The sequence below is a fragment of the Argentina anserina genome, chromosome 4 (assembly GCF_933775445.1).
Source record: "Argentina anserina chromosome 4, drPotAnse1.1, whole genome shotgun sequence".
NCBI classification, from domain to species: Eukaryota; Viridiplantae; Streptophyta; class Magnoliopsida; order Rosales; family Rosaceae; genus Argentina; species Argentina anserina.
The window spans coordinates 2,074,439-2,092,807 of record NC_065875.1 but is presented as its reverse complement, the minus strand read 5'-3'; the positions used below and the strand labels follow the sequence as shown (position 1 = coordinate 2,092,807).

General features: G+C 35.8%; 4 protein-coding genes across 7 annotated transcripts; 1 reads left to right on the top strand and 3 right to left on the bottom strand.

Annotated features, from left to right (window-relative positions):
- Positions 1-924: 924 nt before the first annotated feature.
- LOC126790965 (uncharacterized) lies at positions 925-1,911 on the top strand. The gene has a single exon (XM_050517353.1). The coding sequence runs from the start codon at positions 925-927 to the stop codon at positions 1,909-1,911; it is 987 nt and encodes a 328-aa protein (XP_050373310.1).
- Positions 1,912-2,453: 542 nt separating this feature from the next.
- Positions 2,454-6,510, bottom strand: LOC126792557 (1-aminocyclopropane-1-carboxylate oxidase homolog 3-like). Of its 2 annotated transcripts, XR_007671928.1 has the most exons (5): positions 5,776-6,510; positions 4,962-5,278; positions 4,065-4,344; positions 3,428-3,522; positions 2,454-2,838 (listed from the first exon to the last, which is right to left on the bottom strand). XR_007671928.1 is itself a non-coding variant. In XM_050518962.1 (4 exons), the coding sequence occupies exons 1-3, from the start codon at positions 6,309-6,311 to the stop codon at positions 4,097-4,099; spliced, it is 1,101 nt and encodes a 366-aa protein (XP_050374919.1). In that variant the 5' UTR covers positions 6,312-6,510; the 3' UTR covers positions 3,317-3,522; positions 4,065-4,096. The 2 variants fall into 2 exon arrangements, 1 of the variants encoding a protein (XP_050374919.1); XM_050518962.1 differs by lacking the exon at positions 2,454-2,838 and having other exon boundaries at positions 3,317-3,522.
- A 575-nt stretch (positions 6,511-7,085) lies between these two features.
- On the bottom strand, positions 7,086-12,775 carry LOC126792570 (uncharacterized). 2 transcript variants are annotated; one of them, XM_050518978.1, is made up of 5 exons: positions 12,565-12,775; positions 12,196-12,313; positions 11,997-12,086; positions 11,812-11,910; positions 7,086-7,324 (listed from the first exon to the last, which is right to left on the bottom strand). In XM_050518978.1, the coding sequence occupies exons 1-5, from the start codon at positions 12,630-12,632 to the stop codon at positions 7,220-7,222; spliced, it is 480 nt and encodes a 159-aa protein (XP_050374935.1). In that variant the 5' UTR covers positions 12,633-12,775; the 3' UTR covers positions 7,086-7,219. The 2 variants fall into 2 exon arrangements, with proteins under 2 accessions (XP_050374935.1, XP_050374934.1); XM_050518977.1 differs by lacking the exon at positions 7,086-7,324 and adding an exon at positions 10,535-10,913.
- LOC126792555 (1-aminocyclopropane-1-carboxylate oxidase homolog 1-like) lies at positions 7,201-9,298 on the bottom strand. 2 transcript variants are annotated; one of them, XM_050518960.1, is made up of 4 exons: positions 8,760-9,289; positions 8,066-8,387; positions 7,590-7,874; positions 7,201-7,324 (listed from the first exon to the last, which is right to left on the bottom strand). In XM_050518960.1, the coding sequence occupies exons 1-3, from the start codon at positions 9,287-9,289 to the stop codon at positions 7,620-7,622; spliced, it is 1,107 nt and encodes a 368-aa protein (XP_050374917.1). In that variant the 3' UTR covers positions 7,201-7,324; positions 7,590-7,619. The 2 variants fall into 2 exon arrangements, with proteins under 2 accessions (XP_050374917.1, XP_050374918.1); XM_050518961.1 differs by lacking the exon at positions 7,201-7,324 and having other exon boundaries at positions 7,333-7,874; positions 8,760-9,298.
- Positions 12,776-18,369: the final 5,594 nt, after the last annotated feature.

Below are 18,369 nucleotides of genomic sequence, written 5' to 3'. Positions count from 1 at the left end.
ATTAGTGAACACTTAGGCGATCGACAACTCCAGTTTGAAATATAGTCAATCGACACTAGTAGATGTGATATGTATATATGTTTAGGGACCCCGTAAAAATTTCGTCCGTTTTGGACATGATTTGACCGTTCGTACCAACGGTCAACTAAAAAATAGGCGTTTTGACATATTAAAATCCTCATTGACCGGGGCTTTGCCAAATGGGTTTCTTTGGTGCGATCGCATACAATTGGTGACAAAAATTAGGTGATTTCAGATATGCAAACGACTTTTGGTGTTCGTATTTTGGTAATGTGTCTTCCCATATGACATATTAGTATTGTTTTCGGTTTACCGGAAATTCCGACTGTTAAACGAGGTCCGAATTGGATGAAATTTTTACAATGTGACTATATATATATATATATGAATCATATCGACTGGTGTCGATCGATCTCAAGAAGTTTCCTTCATATAGTTGCTTCATATTGAGGCGGATTTAGTAATTACACATCCGCTTGTATATATATATATATGTATTTGTTTTAGCAAACTTATTTGAAACATACATATATGGGCATACATATAAACATAGATGACTATATATACATATATAACACTACAAAAGAGAAACATATAATTATATATAATATAAACCTAAAATCACATTAATCAAATCAAATATTCGGTAAGATAAACCTAAAACGACATTATTTTATAAATAGTTCGGTTTTTCGGTTCGGTTCGGTTTCTTATGTGCCCAAACTGAAACCAAACCGATTAATTCAGTTCGGTTCGGTTTTTCTTGTGTTTGGTTCGGTTTTTTTTCGGTTTCGGTCTGGTTTTTTCGGTTCGGTTTTTGGTTTTTCGGTCTTAAGTGCCACCCCTACAAGTGGGTTGGCTTTTAATGTAGCAAATAGTCCTTATTATTTTTCGGCATTAGAGATGGTTGCCAAATATGGTCCCGGTTTTCAACCTCCAACAAGTCATGAGTTAAAGACTTGGATTTTGAAGGAAGAAGTTCAAGATGTTCAAAAGTTGATGGAAGAGCACAAAAAGGATTGGAACAAATATGGATGTAGTATTATGTCCGATGGTTGGACGGATGGCAAGAGTAGGGTTATACTTAATTTTTTAGTAAATAGTCCTAAGGGTACGTGGTTCTTGAAATCGGTAGATGTATTGGATACAATAAAAAATGGAGAGTTGATGCTAAACTACTTGGACAGAGTTGTAGAAGAGGTAGGGGAAAATAATGGCATCCAAGTAGTCACGGACAATGCTTCCAATTACAAGTGGGCGGGAAAGGAATTGATGTCATATAGAAGCAACCTGTGGTGGACACCTTGTGCAGTTTATTGCATTGATTTGATGTTAGAAGATATTAGCAAGTTGAAAGTGTTTGAAACCACCACTCAAAGAGCTAAGCAAATTGTGAAGTTCATTTATGGCCATACACAAGTACTTGCTATCATGAGGAAATTCACATCAAATAAGGAGATTATTCGGCCGGCGGTAACAAGGTTTGCAACCTCTTTTCTCACTCTTCAAAGTTTATATAAGCAAAAAGGAGCTCTTATTAGTATGTTCCAATCAAACGATTGGTTGGAATGTGAGTCTACAAAACATAAGGAAGCTAATGATGTGAAGAAGTGGATCCTCCGTGATGGGAGTTTTTGGAACCATGTGGCTTATTGCATAAAAAGTGTGATGCTACTTGTTTGTGTCTTAAGAGAGGTTGATTCGGAAGTGAGACCGGCAATGGGATTTATTTATGAGTTGATGGATGCCGCTAAGGACAAGATTGCAACTAATCTTGGAAATGTGGAAGCTAAGTATCTTCCAATTTGGAGGAGGATAGATAATAGGTGGACTCCACAACTTCATCAACCATTGCATGCGGCGGGTTATTACTTGAATCCTAAATTCTGATATGAAGAAAACTTTAAGGATAGTGAGCATGTGAAGAAGGGCTTGAAAGAGTGCATGGATAGGATGCTAAGTGGTGAAGTTCGTATTACGGTCGATTTACAATTAGACTCATATGATCAAAAACTTGGCAAGTTTGGATGTCAAATGGCCGAGTCTACTAGAAAACGCCGATCACCGGTAAGTTATTATATATTTGAATTATTTCACATCTCTAGTACTTTTAAGTTTTGCATGAAATTGTACTAAATCTTATTATGAATATGATTTTTTTTAATTTTATACTAGTACTTTGGTGGGAAAAATATGGTACGGAAACACCAGAGTTGATGAATTTTGCTACTAGGATCCTTTCCCTTACTTGTAGTGCTTCGGGGTGTGAGAGAAATTGGAGTACTTTTGAAATGGTAAGTCTTTTTTTTATCATAATTAAGTTGATAAGATGTTAGTTTACAATTGCTAGCCTATTAAATTGTTGCATTTTGATGTTCAATTTTAATTGTAGATTCATACAAAAAAAGGAATAGACTTGAGCACAAGAGGTTGCATGCTTTAGTGTATGTGAAATATAATATTGCTCTAAGAGATAGAACCTTGAAAATAAATGCTACAATGACCGATCCAATTGTTGTGGAAGAAATTGAATCGGATGATGAATGGATAACCGAGGTAGAAGATCCAGTACTTCCCACCTATTTGAATTGGATTGAGGAAAGTGTGGATCATTTATCATTGGATGATGAGGCGGTAAGGAATGTGCCAAGTGGTACATATGAAGGTACCATAATTAATAGAGAGCCTCGTCGTCATGATCTTTCTCCTCCTCATGAACCTACCCCTCCACATGCGCATTCTCCTCTTCGTGAGCCTCACATTCCTCATGCACCTACTCCTCCTCTTGAGCATACCGATTCTCTTGATGAACCAATCCTTTTGTACAAAAACAAAAGGAAATCTAGTCAACAACCAAATGCAAGTAAGTTCTTCAAAAATTCTACTTTTATATTTAATTGTTAGTCACATTTTATATTTAATTGTTAGTCACATTTTTGTGTAGGTAAGAGAAATGCCCCAAGAAAATCAATGCGCCTTGATGAGATTGTGGAAAATGACACTAGAGAAAATCCTTTTGATGATACCAATCCCCTTTACCAAACCTATGTTGGTGTTGGAGGTGAAGTTGCTAGATGTATTGGTGTCAGTGTCGGAGGTGATAGTGATGCCGGTGCTACTTTGGATGATGATTTAGATTGTGATATTTTAATTGATAATGATGACGATTTTGAAGCATGAAGTTAGTTCGAACATTGTTCTTGTTTTCTTTTATATTTCAAGACTACTTAGTATTTTGATGTATGGATTTATGTTATGCAATGTGACTTTGGATTAATTGCATGGTTTTGATATGTATTTGTTATGAATGAATGACAATTTATCATGTTTATTTTGGTTACAAATCATCTTATATGCACAAGACTAATGAATGCACAAATATAGGGTTTTTATTCATAAGGCTTACGCATTTTGCCTCAAGGCTTACGTCTTTGTGAGGCTCTTCCAAAAACGCCTCGGCTACGCCTTAGGCTTTTAAAACATTGATTTTAGTAGTACACCCAATGGTCTAAATAGCGGTTATCGGCATCGTATCGGTTTTGTAAAATAAGGATATAACAGGGATATATCGAGATATATCGGATTATATCGGATTTATCGTTTTTGCTAATTTTTAATTAAATTTAATATATTTATAAACATATACATCAAAATATACCAAATAAACTTGAGAAATTAAAACTTATAGAAGTAAATGTACTAAACAAACTTCATAAAAAAATATTTAATTGTTTTGACAATTAAAATACATAAATAGTATTAATTAATAAAAAATAGAGGTGATCATTTATCATAAACTCTCTTGTCATCGAATGTTATCGACGAAACTTTTATTTTCTTTAAATTTTTTTCTTTCAAAACAACGTGGTTTTAAAAAAACAAAAAAAACACCGATATATCTGGTCAAACTCGGTTTTGACCCGATATATCGTCATTTGACTTGATTTTTCGGGTTAACCGATATAATAAACCAATAAGCAACTTATCGTATCGTTTTCTTAATATCGGAGATATATCGGGATATTTAGAACATTGAGTACACCACGTTCTTGGCAGGGTTCCTCCTCCTCCAGGTTCAAAGCTTAAAATGAGACAAGGCAGAGTTCCCATCAAGACCTTTAGCTCTATAGTACACATTGAAGTCCCTTACCGTAGTCTCCCTGTACTTTGATGGATTATCTTCCGATAGTAACTCCTTGATAGGTCCAAAGAGCTTGGTCGATGGCCGCACTCCTGTACTGAAAAAGCTTGCAACTGATACTCGTGGACCCCTACGGTTTGCCAATACCCTGTGCTCTACACTCTTGAATCTGTCATTTGATACTAGCTGCAATAGGAAAATAATTCCATTCAACATAATGATCCAAACAGGAAACTAGAATGAATTAAGAACCGAGGCATATTCTAAACATAACATCCCTAAACAGACCAATTGGAATAGACAAATATGCATGCTCAACCAATCGACAATAGATGGAGTGGCCCAAACTCTTATAAATTTACAGGTTAGGTCTCAATTACCAATATGAGATGTATATTCTCAACATTTGGGTCTTATCATTGTAGTTTGTTGACGGTCACAATTGATCACATGTCAACACATCCCTCCAAATTACGTGATGAAATATCAGGTTGCACATATGTGCAGGGCTAATTCTATCATTTTATGCTACTCTAAAACATTACAAGCATATGCAAGCTAGGGTGCAACATGGTATCGCCCTGCAAGTGCAAGCCCTGTGGACATATCCGAAATCACCAGCAAATACTAATCTGGCTGGTTGCAACTGTTAAGTCAACTCTAAAAATAAATTGATGATGCCGAATCAGAAAATTTGAAAGTGAAATAAGTAAAACTAGCAAAACAGTGATTTATGTTCCGACAATAAAATAAAATTCAATTGTGTCATTCAGAAAGATAAATGCAATGATAATTCAACTTGCCTGTCCAAGATCTCCAATATTAATTACTACAGCACCCGGTACATCAATCCATTTGTTTTGATGAAGGACTTGAAGACCACCAATGTCATCTTGCAGAAGGACAGAAATGAAGTTACTATCTGCATGCTTGCTTGTACCCATTGTTAACTCTGGTTGTGGACAAGCAGGATAGTAATGACCTAAAACCAGAAGCCCCTCACTGCAACCTATGTCATTCAAGTGACTTGACTTCAATCCAAGGGCTTCAGAAAACAACTCAAATAATAGCTTCCCCAACTTCATTACTTGATTCGAGTATTCAGCGAGGATTTCACTGCAAATCGGAAGCCCAGAAAAGCATATGAGGCAATCATATATATCCTTTTTTAACTTTACACCAAATCACTATTATAATGTAACATATCTGAAATTATTTATGTTTCTAATGTGCATTATCTTTTTGTATATCAATGTATTTCAAATTGTAAATGGCTTGAAACTTGTTATATACAAGATTACAAAATGCAGAATGGAATACATTTTTTTTCAACTCAAATCCAAATGAATAGCCTATATATGGTAATGTTGCATACTCATTCATAGATGAAACCAAGAGATCACTCTCTCTGGTGTATAATTATTCATGTCGATGGCATTTTAGCCTAAATCACCTCCGATATCAGATATGCAACTGGGCCAGTTCTGACATAGACACTAGCAAATATTAGCTTATTTTGTGATGCTACCTACCCATCTGCATAAATCTTACATGCACTTACCAAGTATAGAACATACATGAAAGTAAAAAGAATTGAAACACTTCTGATATACCTGCATACTTCCGGCAATTCTTCTTTTTTAGGAGAAGTAGGAGCCATATAGCACATAAAACTATCCCTCCAATTAGTTGCCGGTGCACTATACAGATCAAAGTTGCTGTTGTAGACGAATGAATTACTCAAGTTATCACGAGTATAAAACTGTTTCTTCACTTCAGTATCCTGCTCATGAAACCCACGTACTCCTTCCTTCATCTCCTCCAGCACATTTAAAGGTATCCCATGATTCTCAATTTGGAAAAAGCCCCAACTCTCTGATGCTTCTCCAACTGCTGCAACAATCTCCTCTCGTTTAGTTGGATCGAATAGGCCTTCGAGATCAATGACTGGAATGCTATGTTGGGTTTCCTCTGGGTCAGAGGTATTGTCAATGGAGCATCCATCAGGTGCATGGTAAAAAATTCGAGGAATCTCTGCTATGCCAGCATCAACAAGGCCTTTGACACCTTCCTTTGTATCATCAAAAGCTTTTAGTTCTTGTTTCCTGTCGTAGTTGGTTGGAACCTCATTTCTATTGGTAGCTACCATCTTTGTCTGTGCTAAGGTAAAGCTTTAATGTTGCAGACTTGCAGATACGATTAATACCAGAAGTCGCAAAAAATTGCTCTGTGAATCTTATCTACAACTGTGCCTTATTTGACAATAGTATCATACCTAGCAACTTTCGCTGTCATATATATGAAAGATGTCTTGAGAACTCTTGTGGCCGGCCCTAGTCGTGCCGCCTTAATTGAATAACTACAAATAGTTACACAAGTTGACAAGGAATCGTTTGTGGTTTTCCATGTGTGAAGTTAAAGAATTAATATTTCTAGATTTGGTGCTATAATGATTAAGTGTTTTATACGAAAAAATGGAAAAATAGAACTACGTCATTGTTTTTGACCACCTGTTTCAACCGAACCTACATGTACGACTAGACAACATCTTTTTATTTTTTATATTTTTAGAATGAGACTTGACAACATCGCTTCCTTCCTGCATAAACAAAATCTATCATTCAAGTTCCTTAAAGACCAAATCTGTGGGGCTTAAGTGAATAGAACCAATAACATTGTGATGCATTCTTTCACTTTCTTATGTAACTAACTAACTACTGTGTGTTTGATTGAACCCCCTTGTAGGCCTCCAATGTCGGGATAATGATACAAGCAGAACTTGTAGTCTTTGAGTATCAAATAGAGTACTGAGGTCTGATGCATGTAGATGTATTAGTAGTAGGATTACACCGTCTCCTACTCTTGGTTTGTTTCCGCTTTTGGTTTTTCACAGTACAGGTAGGTACTAGTGTACTGTGAAAATTCCAAGCATCTCATAATGGCTTAAGTCCCAGTGATTCAGCCTCAGAAGTTCTAATGCAGGATTCTTTACTCAACTCAAAGATGAAACTGATATATGACTTCTGGGAAATAAAATTTCTAGTTGCGACATATAAATCATGAGGTAGTTTTCGTTTTGGGAGCTCTTTTCCTGAGTTGTTTATTTGGCATTGACATCTTCATGCCTATATAGAACAGCAAAGACCCAAACAAAGCCAAATTCTGCAAATCAGGGAAAGACAAGTATTTAAGGATTTAACAGTAGTTTTGTAAGTAATAATGTTGATGTACTTATTACAAACTGTTTGTTAATTTAGTGTTGATATGCTTAATACAAACTAGTATTTATTTCATATGCAAACGATTCAGAAAGTAGGATCTCATAGCCAACAACTACATCACTCATCAGTCATAACTGTTACCATGATATAACTAATGCATGTATGCCGGGAGAGTAATACTGCAGGAAGATGATTTAAAATGGCACCTTATATCCATGGCAGAGGAGCCCCTGTCTCTAACAGAGCTTAAAATAAGACAAGGCAGATCTCCCATCAAGGCCTTTACCTCTGTAGTATGCATTATAGTCCCTTAAAGTGGTCTCCCTGTACTTTGGAGGATTGTCTTCCGATAATAGCTCCTTAACTGGTCCATACAGCTTTGTCAATGGCAGCAATCCAGTGCTGAAAAAACCCGCAACAGATATTCTGGGACCTCTATGGTTTGCCAGTATCCTATGTTCTACACTCTTGAATTTGTCATTGGATATTAGCTGCAACATTAAAAGAATACAAGTCAATATGAATTAACTCCCCAATCAGGAAACCAGATTGGCTCAAAAACAAAAGACTACTCAAAATTAAAAGAACAGAACTATCAAATTAATTGTATTATCCATAATGTTAAAGAAAAATTGTTCTAATGAAGGAAATGTAAACCACTAGTGATTTTCATTATACTTGCCTGAAGAAAGTCTCCAATGTTAACCACTAGGGCACCTGGCACAGGGAGCACATCAATCCATTTTTCATGATGAAGGACTTGAAGGCCTCCAATATTATCTTGCAGAAGAACAGTGATGAATGTATTATCTGCATGCTTGCTTGTTCCTATTGTTAATTCTGGTTGTGGACAAGCAGGATAGTAATGACCTATAACAAGAAGCCCCTCACCACAATCTATGTCATTCAAGTGACTTGGCTTTAGCCCAAGAGCCTCAGACAACAACTCAAGCAATAGCTTCCCCAACTTCATTACTTGATTTGAGTATTCGAATAGTATTGCTCTGCATATTGGACACCCAAAAGAGCATATGAGGTTGTCATATCTTCCATATGTTTCACTTTAAAAAATTATATATATTTATATTTGTCTACATATGTATATAAAGCTATGAGTTTCACTAAAACGGTGTAACTTATCTCCGAATCATTGTTCGAAAAGAAAAAAGATATCTCCAAATTTCTTCATGTAATGACCAATCCTCATGTACGATTCTAAATGGCTACTAACTTGTAAGACAGAAACTGATATATGCAGAAATGGCAATTCAAGGCAAGGTAACTTGATGAGCAGAAAGATATAACACCTATAACTCCTATAAGATCGAATCTAGCATTCGGCCTGCCCTAGAACACCTTAAATCATTGCCACATACCTGCATACTTCTGGCAAGTCCTCTGCCTTAGGAGTAGGAGTCATATAACACGTAAAAGTATCCCTCCAATTAGTCACTGGTGCACTATACAAATCAAAGTTGCTGTTGTAGACGAATGGACTACTCAAGTTTTCACGAGTATAAAACTGTTTCTTCACTTCAGTATCCTGCTCAAAAAACCCACGTACCCCATCCTTTATCTCCTCAAGCACATCAACAGGTATCCCATGATTGACAATTTGAAAAAACCCCCAAGACTCTGATGCTTCTGCAACATCCGCAACGATTTCCTTTCGTTTAGTTGGATCCCAGATTCCCTTGAGGTCTATGACTGGAATACTAAACTGAGTTTCTTCTGTATCAGAGGTATTGTTGACGGAGTCATCAGGTGGATGATAAAAGATCTGAAGAATCTCGGTTATGCCGGCATCAACAAGGCCTTTAACACCTTCCTTTGTGTCATCAAAAGACTTCAGTTCATTTTTTCTATCGTAGTTGGTTGGAACCTCATTTCTGTTGGTAGCTACCATCTTCGTATCAGCTAAGCCTAATGCTGTCTCAGACCTTAGACTGGAGACTAAGTTCATACAAGATATGTAAATGTGAGCATTCAGCAGAGAACAATATTTTCTTGTTTTTTTTTTTGTTTTTTTTTTTAGAATAGAACAATATTTTCACAAACACCAGATTGCAAGTTGTTGTTTGTGGCCGACCAATTGTCCTTTAACCTTAATTTAATAACCAGTAATTGCACTAAATAACTAATTAACGAGTAATCAAATGTGGTTTGCTTTTCTTTTCGGCAAGGAACCAATCTAAGACCTCGTGATAATGAGACGCTAGTGAATGTTGCATCTCTTAACTTGGTTGTGGTTTCCACTCGAGCATGTACATTGTCATCCCTGCCAACCCAGATTGCTGTGTATGGAGCTAGAAAGAACTACGTTAACTACTACGTCATTCCTGACTTCAATTGGAACTCAAATATACGGGAAATGACTAAAGAACATGCTCATTTATACATTACTTCCTACCCAGATACATCCATGGGACCTAACTGACTAGAACCAATAACTTTTGTCAACAACCTTTCTGTGTTTCATTGAACTATTTCAAGTCCCCAATGTCCTTCTATGACGAGCATTATGACACAACCAGAACCGCAATTGTTGGGCGGTGGCTACTGATCTAGCATTCTAGCATAGTAGCATAAGACCAGTGGTGGTTGCACTGACAGACTTAAAGTATCAAATCGAGTACTGGTGTAGATGTATTAGCAGTAGTACCATTCTTGGTTTTTCACAGTACATTTCTACTCTTATCATTTGATCTAGTGGTATAGGCCTCTCTTCTGAACTGGGAAGTTGTGAGTTTGACTGAAAATAAACTTGTACCAGTAAAAAAAGTTGTAAGTTCGATTCTCAATAGACTATTTGTTTACCTGAGAAAAAAAAAACATTAATTGTACAGTCCAATATGCATATTAGGATTTTGGAATCGGCACATAGGACATGTCATTGAAGCCACACCACATCAACAATGTAGCGTACCCTAAATAATTTTAGTCTAATTTCCTTAATTACACAAACCAGTATATCAGTTTTATAAGAGGGGCATTCAGGATTTTTGCGGAAAATTACGAGAAGGGAAATCTGCATGGCTAGTAGATACTAACATGGGGATTACCGTAATTGAATGCTATCATCACACAAGGAATACTAATCAACGTGTGCTGCACCCTATAAGAGGTTTCGAAGAACCAAGACTTTGCCAAGTGCAACAAGAATGGAAAGTAGTTGAACTAAACAACTCATACAAGGCGTAGTATTAATAAATACTGTATCTTTCTGAGGTTCGCAAACTGGCTCAAAAGGAAATAAAACATCAGCCCCTCAAAATACACAATAAGCCATCTTTCCCTAATTTTTTTCCTAGAACTTTTGAAAAGAAAAACCAGATACAGAGTAAAGGCATGCAAAACTAGTTCCTTGTGAAAAGTCAGGTGCAGTCAGAAACTAAACCCTTACATCGTCCAAGGTCGCTCCTCATTCCTCATGTAGTTTTCGCTTTGGGAGTTCTTTTCCTGAGCTGCTTCTTTGGCATTGATATCTTCATGCTTATGAAAAAGAGCAGAGCCCCAAACAATGCCAAATTCTGCCAATCAGGGAAAAAGAAGTCATCACCAGTAATTTTTTTTAACTTCTGTTTTATTTTTAAGATTACAGGGAATCCCTATCTAAATCTATCCCACTGTCTACACTGTCAATTGGGTACATTTCTAAAAGAAACAACTGAACACACCAAGCCAAGACTAGTAATGTTTTATCAGAGCATAGAGCAACGTTACGCATTTCATCCTAGTAAAAAGATATGATTTCAGTTGCTTAAGAGCCACCACAAAGGTAAAGCTTAATTGCACAAATTCAACCATCCATTACCTTGATCTCAAATCAATTTAAAGCGACCCATGCATGTTTTGTCAGAAATTGCAATTTGAACAAATCAATTTGTAAGAAAATAAAGGTTAGCTTAGGATCTCCTTAATCACTGGTGGATCCAGCCCAGGGCTTTCCCTGGCTGGAACCCATGCTACAATATTCACCCCAAATTTTCAATATATTAGGGCTAATAATATATATATACAATTGGATTATTAGCATATATTTCTCCTACATGACTGTATTCTTCTTAAATCTCATAAAAAATCCTTAGTATTTTCTTCTAATATTGCTACTCTATATATTGAATATGAAACTGCAAATATGAGATATTAAGTTTCAATCTAATTAATTTGAGAAAAAAATTGTTGGATTATTTTATTTTGTCATCGATTTTTAGAATATTCTTCTACATTCATTGACACGTCAATGTCTATGTGGTTATATTTGTCCTCACAAAAATATTTTTTGGACTTCGGCCAATTTCAAGCCCACCTTGTGTTCAGATCCTAGATCCGCCACTGTCCTTAATAGGAAACAATGAGAAATGAAGACAAAGGTATAGATCAAATTGTAAACAAAAGTATGAATGGCAAGTAATCCTGATGACTAACCTGGGTAAACTTTGAAAAGAGTTCATAAAATTCCTTCTTCTCGGCATCATAGTTGTAGAAGTCATACAATATAGGAGTTGCAATAGCCTGATGCAGAAGCTGCAGAAAAACACACACAATTCAGCACCCATGTCGATCCAACCATGCACAGACCAAAAACTAAGAAACAAGCCAAGTCTACAAACCAGCATAACAGCTCCAAAAGAGCTCCCAAAGACAAATAGCAGACCTCCAACACCCTTCAACACAATCGCTGCCGCCACCAAATGCTTAATCTGCCAACAACAACTCCAAAAACATCACTTCTCCACGCGAAGATCAAATCACAAACCCTAGAGTGATCTAATCATAAGAACAAAAATCAATTAACTCTCTCACACACACCTCGAGTTGCTTGGGCAGCTCCACACCGGTATGAGCCAGCAGATGGCCGGAGAAAACATCGAGCTTCGGCCTCAAGAACTTGGCCGCCGGTCCACCATTAGAGCCATACTCATCAAACCTATAAATCAGCATCAATCAGTTAGCCATCTCATCGAAACGGTTACACTAAAAACCAACTCAAATTCTTCAATTCACCACTGATCCGACTTCGGAAACTTAATACACACAATCCGGATCAAGTTACAGTTACTTAAGATCCAAACTGTAACTAACGAGTAGTAAAAAAGTAAAAGCTAATTGCGGGATTCAAAATTGAAGAGGAAGCATAATAAAGAAAGGAGCGGCACAGATCTGGAGGAGGAGGCTCACTCTTGCCAAGCAGAGAGAAGGAAGACGGAGGCGAAGAGGAGTCTCCCGACGGTGGAAACGAAGGCCATGTCTGTACGGGGAGGGACCAAAACGACGTCGTCGCTTCTCTGGAGGCGAGAGAGACTTTGGTTCTCTCTGGAATTTCGATTTCGGAAACTAACCAACTCAGACAGGGTGAGGGTGATAAGGAGGGAGCAGAGATCGAGGAGAAGCAAAACGAAACGGCGTCGTTTGAGGGCACGCGTTCGAAATTTAAACAAAGCTAAAAAGCGGTGGTTGGCCCGGGCAGTAGTGCCACTCGCGCGAGTGTGGTGAAGGCTGTGTTACTCGCGGTGTCGTTTGAGAATGAGGGCTACACGTATGGCTGGCCAATCAGAATGAGGAGAGTGTAGAGTGGTGGCCTGTGAAGGTGACGTGGCGGGTTGAGAGAGCGAGTGAGGGGGTGTGGAAGGTGCGGGGGAGGCGCTTGGGGCGTTTGTGGTGGAGGCGGGTTTTACGATGGTGCCCCTGTGCGTGTTCTTAGTTCTTACTGCTTTTTTGAATTTTGAATTTCGAGTTAAAGTGGAGTTGTCGTGCGAAATCCACTTGGGTATTCTTTTTGGCAAAATCCCACTTGGGAGAGTATGAGAGCATGTTTGCCACCGATGTTTAGACAAAGGAAAGACAATTAACCAAGAATATAGGGTTAGTTTTAGCAAGGCGTTGATTGTGGTAAACTTTTGAGGCCGTTATGATTTATGACTTTATGAGTGACGGTAGCGAGATTTTTATAACGTAAAATGTAGATATCGCACTAGACGGAGTCTTTGTTCGATTGATAATTGTATGACATGAGTACTTTTCAGATCTTGACATTATGAGAATTCATGGGGCATTTATAGGAAATTATTGTTCAAGTCAAATTTTATTGAAAAGAAATGATCAAGTAATTTCATGGAGCATATTTGCATGTTTCCATTGGATCCCATTATTCAACCTCAAGGTTCACTAACCAAAAAAAAAATTTCAATCTCAAGGTTTGCATGCATCACGACCGACTTAGTGAGAATATATTGTATTTTTTCAAGCTCTTTAGATCTAATGCCACCTCGGTCATGTAGCAAACTAGCAATTATGAATCAACTACACGTGAAATGACCATTTCTATTCACAAAGAAGATAAGGCAAATCCGATCTTGGTCTGTTTGTTCCAAACTGAATCACAAAAAGCTCTCCTTATTATTATTATTATTATTTGGCTATTACGGGATTGGAAACTCGCAATTTTTTTTGAATATTGAATAAGAAAGCTATAAACAAACGGAAAAAGAAGATGAATTTTTCAATTTTCCTGGAGAATCACATGGCAATGTCTACTAGTATTTCATTCTAATTACCACTTGATACATAAGATTTAATTAAAAAGGTCATATTTAAGTTATTTTATCAAAAACTATTTTGGAGTTCTTTCTAAAACCATATACTCTACACTCTAATACCCTAAACTTTAAAATCTTATACCCTATACTCTAAAACCCTATACCCTAAACCATAAACTCTAAACCCAAAATTCTACTTCAACATTATGAATACTCATGAAGGTCATTTCACAAATAATAAAAAAATATAAAATTATAATTTTTGTGTGATAAATTCATGTGTCAAAATATAACAGGTGAGGAGGATCACTGGACATTATCACGTGGTTCTCTAGAAGCACTGGAAAAAATTTCGAGAAAAAATGTCTCACATAGTCACATACAAGCTTAAATACAGGCATATGCACAACAGTACGTATTAACGAGAGATTAACACATATTCGAAAAGTTTGGTAGTAATACTTAATATCGCCGACAATAATGAAGGAGGAGCATGTAGTCTAAATTATTATTAGCAAGAGGCCAAGAGTTATTTGATTGCCTTGATAATAATATGAGAAAAATTGAATTGTATCTCCGTTCACCTAGTTATCAGTTGACCACGGAACAAATGTACAACAAACCATTAGATGTTACCATTCTTCATCCAAGGGCTAGGAGATAGTCGGCTCACTTGATATTTTAGGCTTTTAGCATTAATTTTAATTATACTTTTTCTTCTCTTCCTAAATCACGTCTTCTTCACTTCTGCTTTTCGCACAAAATCATGAAGTCCTCTTCTCTTCTCAAATCACTTTTCTCCAAGTTTCCTATTCTCACAAATTTATAAACTTGTAAACTTGTAGCACCTTCAACCCCGCGATGCCGTACTTAAAACCAAGTTGAAAGTTATAGATCACGCCAAATTATTGGAATACATAACCGAGTTGCTGAAGATATTCTCAAAATCTCAGGTTTTCGGGGGGGGGGGGGGGGGGGGGGGGGGGGTCCAATTATTGGGTCGCGATTGTTGGAGAAATACTAGTTGAAGGAATTGGAGATTCGAGTGTGATATGTCAAAGATCAAAAGCTCGAAGCTTTGAAGTAGAAATTATTGGGGCTGTTTTGCCGGAGGGGAGACCCGAGAAGTCGTTGACGGTGTTTTTTTTTTGGGTCCTTATAATTGGTTTTCTGGGAAAAAAAATGGGGAGGGTAAAATGTTAACATAAGAACTTGCATGGTGCAGTTGTCTCGGTAAAAACCTTGTTACGCAAAATAAAAATTTATTGGGTGAAAAACAAAAGTTTGAACGAAGGGAAAAAGAGCACAACGCACCGTCTACATTTGATAGCATCATGTGAGATAGACTCCCCCTGAAGTCTACGAAACAACTTCCTCTGATTAGTGTCATAATCATCGAGTATAAAGAACAATGTATACAACGTTCATTACATGTTTATCAAAATTAGTCTTGAGCTAATAATTAATCATTAATCTCACCCCACATTCTTAGATCATATATGCTATACATAACCAAACATAGATCTTAGGAAACAAGATTGCATAACAACTCAAAATAAGAATTTGCAATTAAAATTAGATTCTCGGGTATAATGATTTTCACTCACTTAAACGGCCATAACTTCTTTGACACAATAGGTATTAGCGAACCGTAAAATGTTATGGAAAGTAGACACCCGTGATTTCTATCAGCTAAGGGAACTTTAAACTTGCATGATTTCTATTTTGGCCGGTTGAGTTTTCTATCAGCTAAGGGAACTTTAAACTTACATGATTTCTGATTTTGAAGTGTGAAAAAAACTTGAGGCAACTCATAAATATAAATAGGCCAAAAATGAACACAAAAATTCAATTTTCAACTACCCTCTTGACTTAAGAGACCAAGAATTAATATTGAGTGGTAATCTAACTAGTTAGGGTGATTGTTCACAAAGGAAAAACAAATAGTGTGATGGGGTAAAACATAAAAAAATCAGCTAGGTTCAAAACGTATTGGCATAAGGATTATATATGTGTGTAGATATAACAAAGTGGTAATGAAGAGTTAATATAACCTTAGAGTACTAAGTTAATATAACCTTAGAGTACTAAGTTAATATAACCTTAGAGTACTAAGTAGTAAATACTAAATTTCGAGGTATTACAATACATACTTTCATATAATAATGGTCTCAGATTCGGGAGCGTGACAATACATCTTGAAAGGCTATGCGTATTCCTGTGAGTAGCTACCGACGATCGATAATCTATATTTTTCTTTTGTTCGATTCGACATATATATCAAATAGCTTTTGAGGCTGTGGAGTGGTGGCGGGGTGGAGAGACGTGGGAGATTTGCGCATGCATGATTGTGCATAGTTGGGGTGTGGAGGCTAGTGAGTGTCTATTCGGCATTTTCATGAACACATTGTGGGCGTTTGTTGTATATAAGAGATTAAGAGGGAATGGGGATCAGATTGAAGTGAGCTTTTCAAGTCCATGTGTGTTTTCTTCAAGTGGGCTCTTGAGTAAGTTCTTCTATGAAACATTGAAATAGTTCATTTGAGAAATTCAGAGGTCAAGAATTTTGAACATGGATGAAGCAATTTTGATCCTAGTCTACATGCTTAGTGTACCTATCAAGTCTAGAACAAAACTACCTTCTCAATTTCTCATAGATGCATAGTGTATCTTGTTGCCCCATTAAACAGATTTCTGGTTCCGTCACTGTGCAATTTTATTATTAGGTAACAGGTATATATATTATTGTACTGTTAAACGTATTTTTGAAAAAAAAAAGGATACATTTCTAGAAAAGTGGTAATGAAGAGATAGAAACCTAGCTACCATAATTTGATAATTCCGGAGCTATTGTCTTCACACAATTAATTGGCTTTATTGAGTGATTCTATAATGCATGCTAGGATTAATTGGTGCGTATTGTAACTAGTATTGGAATAACACGAGAGTGAGTCTTGACATCAGGGATTGGTTTAAAAGTCATAGATTGAGTTCTTTGTTATTTGGTCCAACTCCAAAGTACTTCAAGCATTGGTTATGTGTAAATTAGTGAAGTCGCGATTCATATAGTCTATGCATGATTGATAAGAGATTTTGGTCAGGGAGATAAGTTTTTTTTTACATAAAGAGATGACTTATAGAGTTTAGTGCACCCTAACCGGGATTACACTCCTTGACTGAATATAATGTTATGCATATGTATTCCAAACATTTTATAAGTAAAGTATAATCAAAATGAGTATATAGATCGTAGTTGCATCTTTCTTATACATTTATCTTTACTTTGAGCTTGTGTGTGAAAGTTAGCCGTCGATCAAAACCAAATTGTAAATCCCTTATATCTTGTAAATTATATATTTGTATAGTGAATGATCGTTGATTAGTATGTTGGAGCACCCTTAGTTCTCGGTTTTGAAAAAACCCCATGCTTATACTTACTAAATTAATAGAGTTTTTAAGTTTGTGAAATCTTGTATGACTTATGTGTCTAGGATGAGAAAAAACCCAAAATGATACATGAAGTATAGTGAAAGGTATTTTTTGGTACCTACGAATTTTTGTTACCCGAAATGTTACCTGAACTATTGCACCGTTTCCCAATATGGTACCTCCGTTAGTTTCTCCGTTAAATTAATTATGTGACATGTATTTAGAGTTTTTTTCTTTACCAAATATAGTAAAACCTCGTTAAATAATACCAGATTAAATAATAACCTCGTTAAAATAAAACTTTTTTATGATCTCAACTCGGAGCCAACGTGTTAAATTAATAATTCACTGAATTTATAAGATAATGGAAGTTCGAGAATTTATTTAGCTAGACCCCATCAAATATATAAATTATTAGTGTCATAATTTATATAATAAATTTTAAATTTATGAGGATTTCATTAAAAAATTTAATTAATATAATCATCATCAAACAATATAATATTTTGAACAATGTTATACATAAAAAATATATTTAATAAGGTAAACGTAATAAATTAAACAATGTAAGTAAAAACTTTTTTCTTCGACAAAATGAAACAAAATATTTATTATATCTTGATAAATTAATAAATAAATTAATAGATTATTAATTTATTGATATATTAATATATCACTAAATTAATAAATTTTATCAATCCCGAGACTATTAATTTATAGAGGTTTTACTGTAAGTAATAAGAAAAACAATAATTTTAAAATTAATTTTGTTATTATTGCTAAACAAAATATATATACTAAAACTTGTGTTATGTTTTGTGATACAAGAGTTGATTTTCCTCTTAAAATTACAAATTTCATAAAAAATATTGTAAATAAATTTGCAAATAATATAGGTATGATTTATCAAGTCCAACAAATTTTCAGTCAGTTTGGTGAATTTGTGAGAATTTTGAAGGAAAAGAGATAGGAAATAAAAAATTTTGTGTATAGACCATTTTGTCTTTCTAAATACATG

Coding starts and splice junctions, on each gene's coding strand:
- LOC126790965 (XM_050517353.1), top strand. CDS start 925: ATGGTTGCCAAATATGGTCCCGGTTTTCAACCTCCAACAAGTCATGAG.
- LOC126792557 (XM_050518962.1), bottom strand. CDS start 6,311: ATGGTAGCTACCAATAGAAATGAGGTTCCAACCAACTACGACAGGAAA. Junction 5,279..5,775: donor GAATTGCCGGAAGTATGCAG/GTATATCAGAAG, acceptor TCCGATTTGCAG/TGAAATCCTCGCTGAATACT. Junction 4,345..4,961: donor TGGAGATCTTGGACAGGCAA/GTTGAATTATCA, acceptor TATTGCAGCTAG/TATCAAATGACAGATTCAAG.
- LOC126792555 (XM_050518961.1), bottom strand. CDS start 9,289: ATGGTAGCTACCAACAGAAATGAGGTTCCAACCAACTACGATAGAAAA. Junction 8,388..8,759: donor GACTTGCCAGAAGTATGCAG/GTATGTGGCAAT, acceptor TCCAATATGCAG/AGCAATACTATTCGAATACT. Junction 7,875..8,065: donor ACATTGGAGACTTTCTTCAG/GCAAGTATAATG, acceptor TTAATGTTGCAG/CTAATATCCAATGACAAATT.
- LOC126792570 (XM_050518978.1), bottom strand. CDS start 12,632: ATGGCCTTCGTTTCCACCGTCGGGAGACTCCTCTTCGCCTCCGTCTTC. Junction 12,314..12,564: donor CTTCTCTCTGCTTGGCAAGA/GTGAGCCTCCTC, acceptor GCTGATTTATAG/GTTTGATGAGTATGGCTCTA. Junction 12,087..12,195: donor AGCTGCCCAAGCAACTCGAG/GTGTGTGTGAGA, acceptor TGTTGTTGGCAG/ATTAAGCATTTGGTGGCGGC.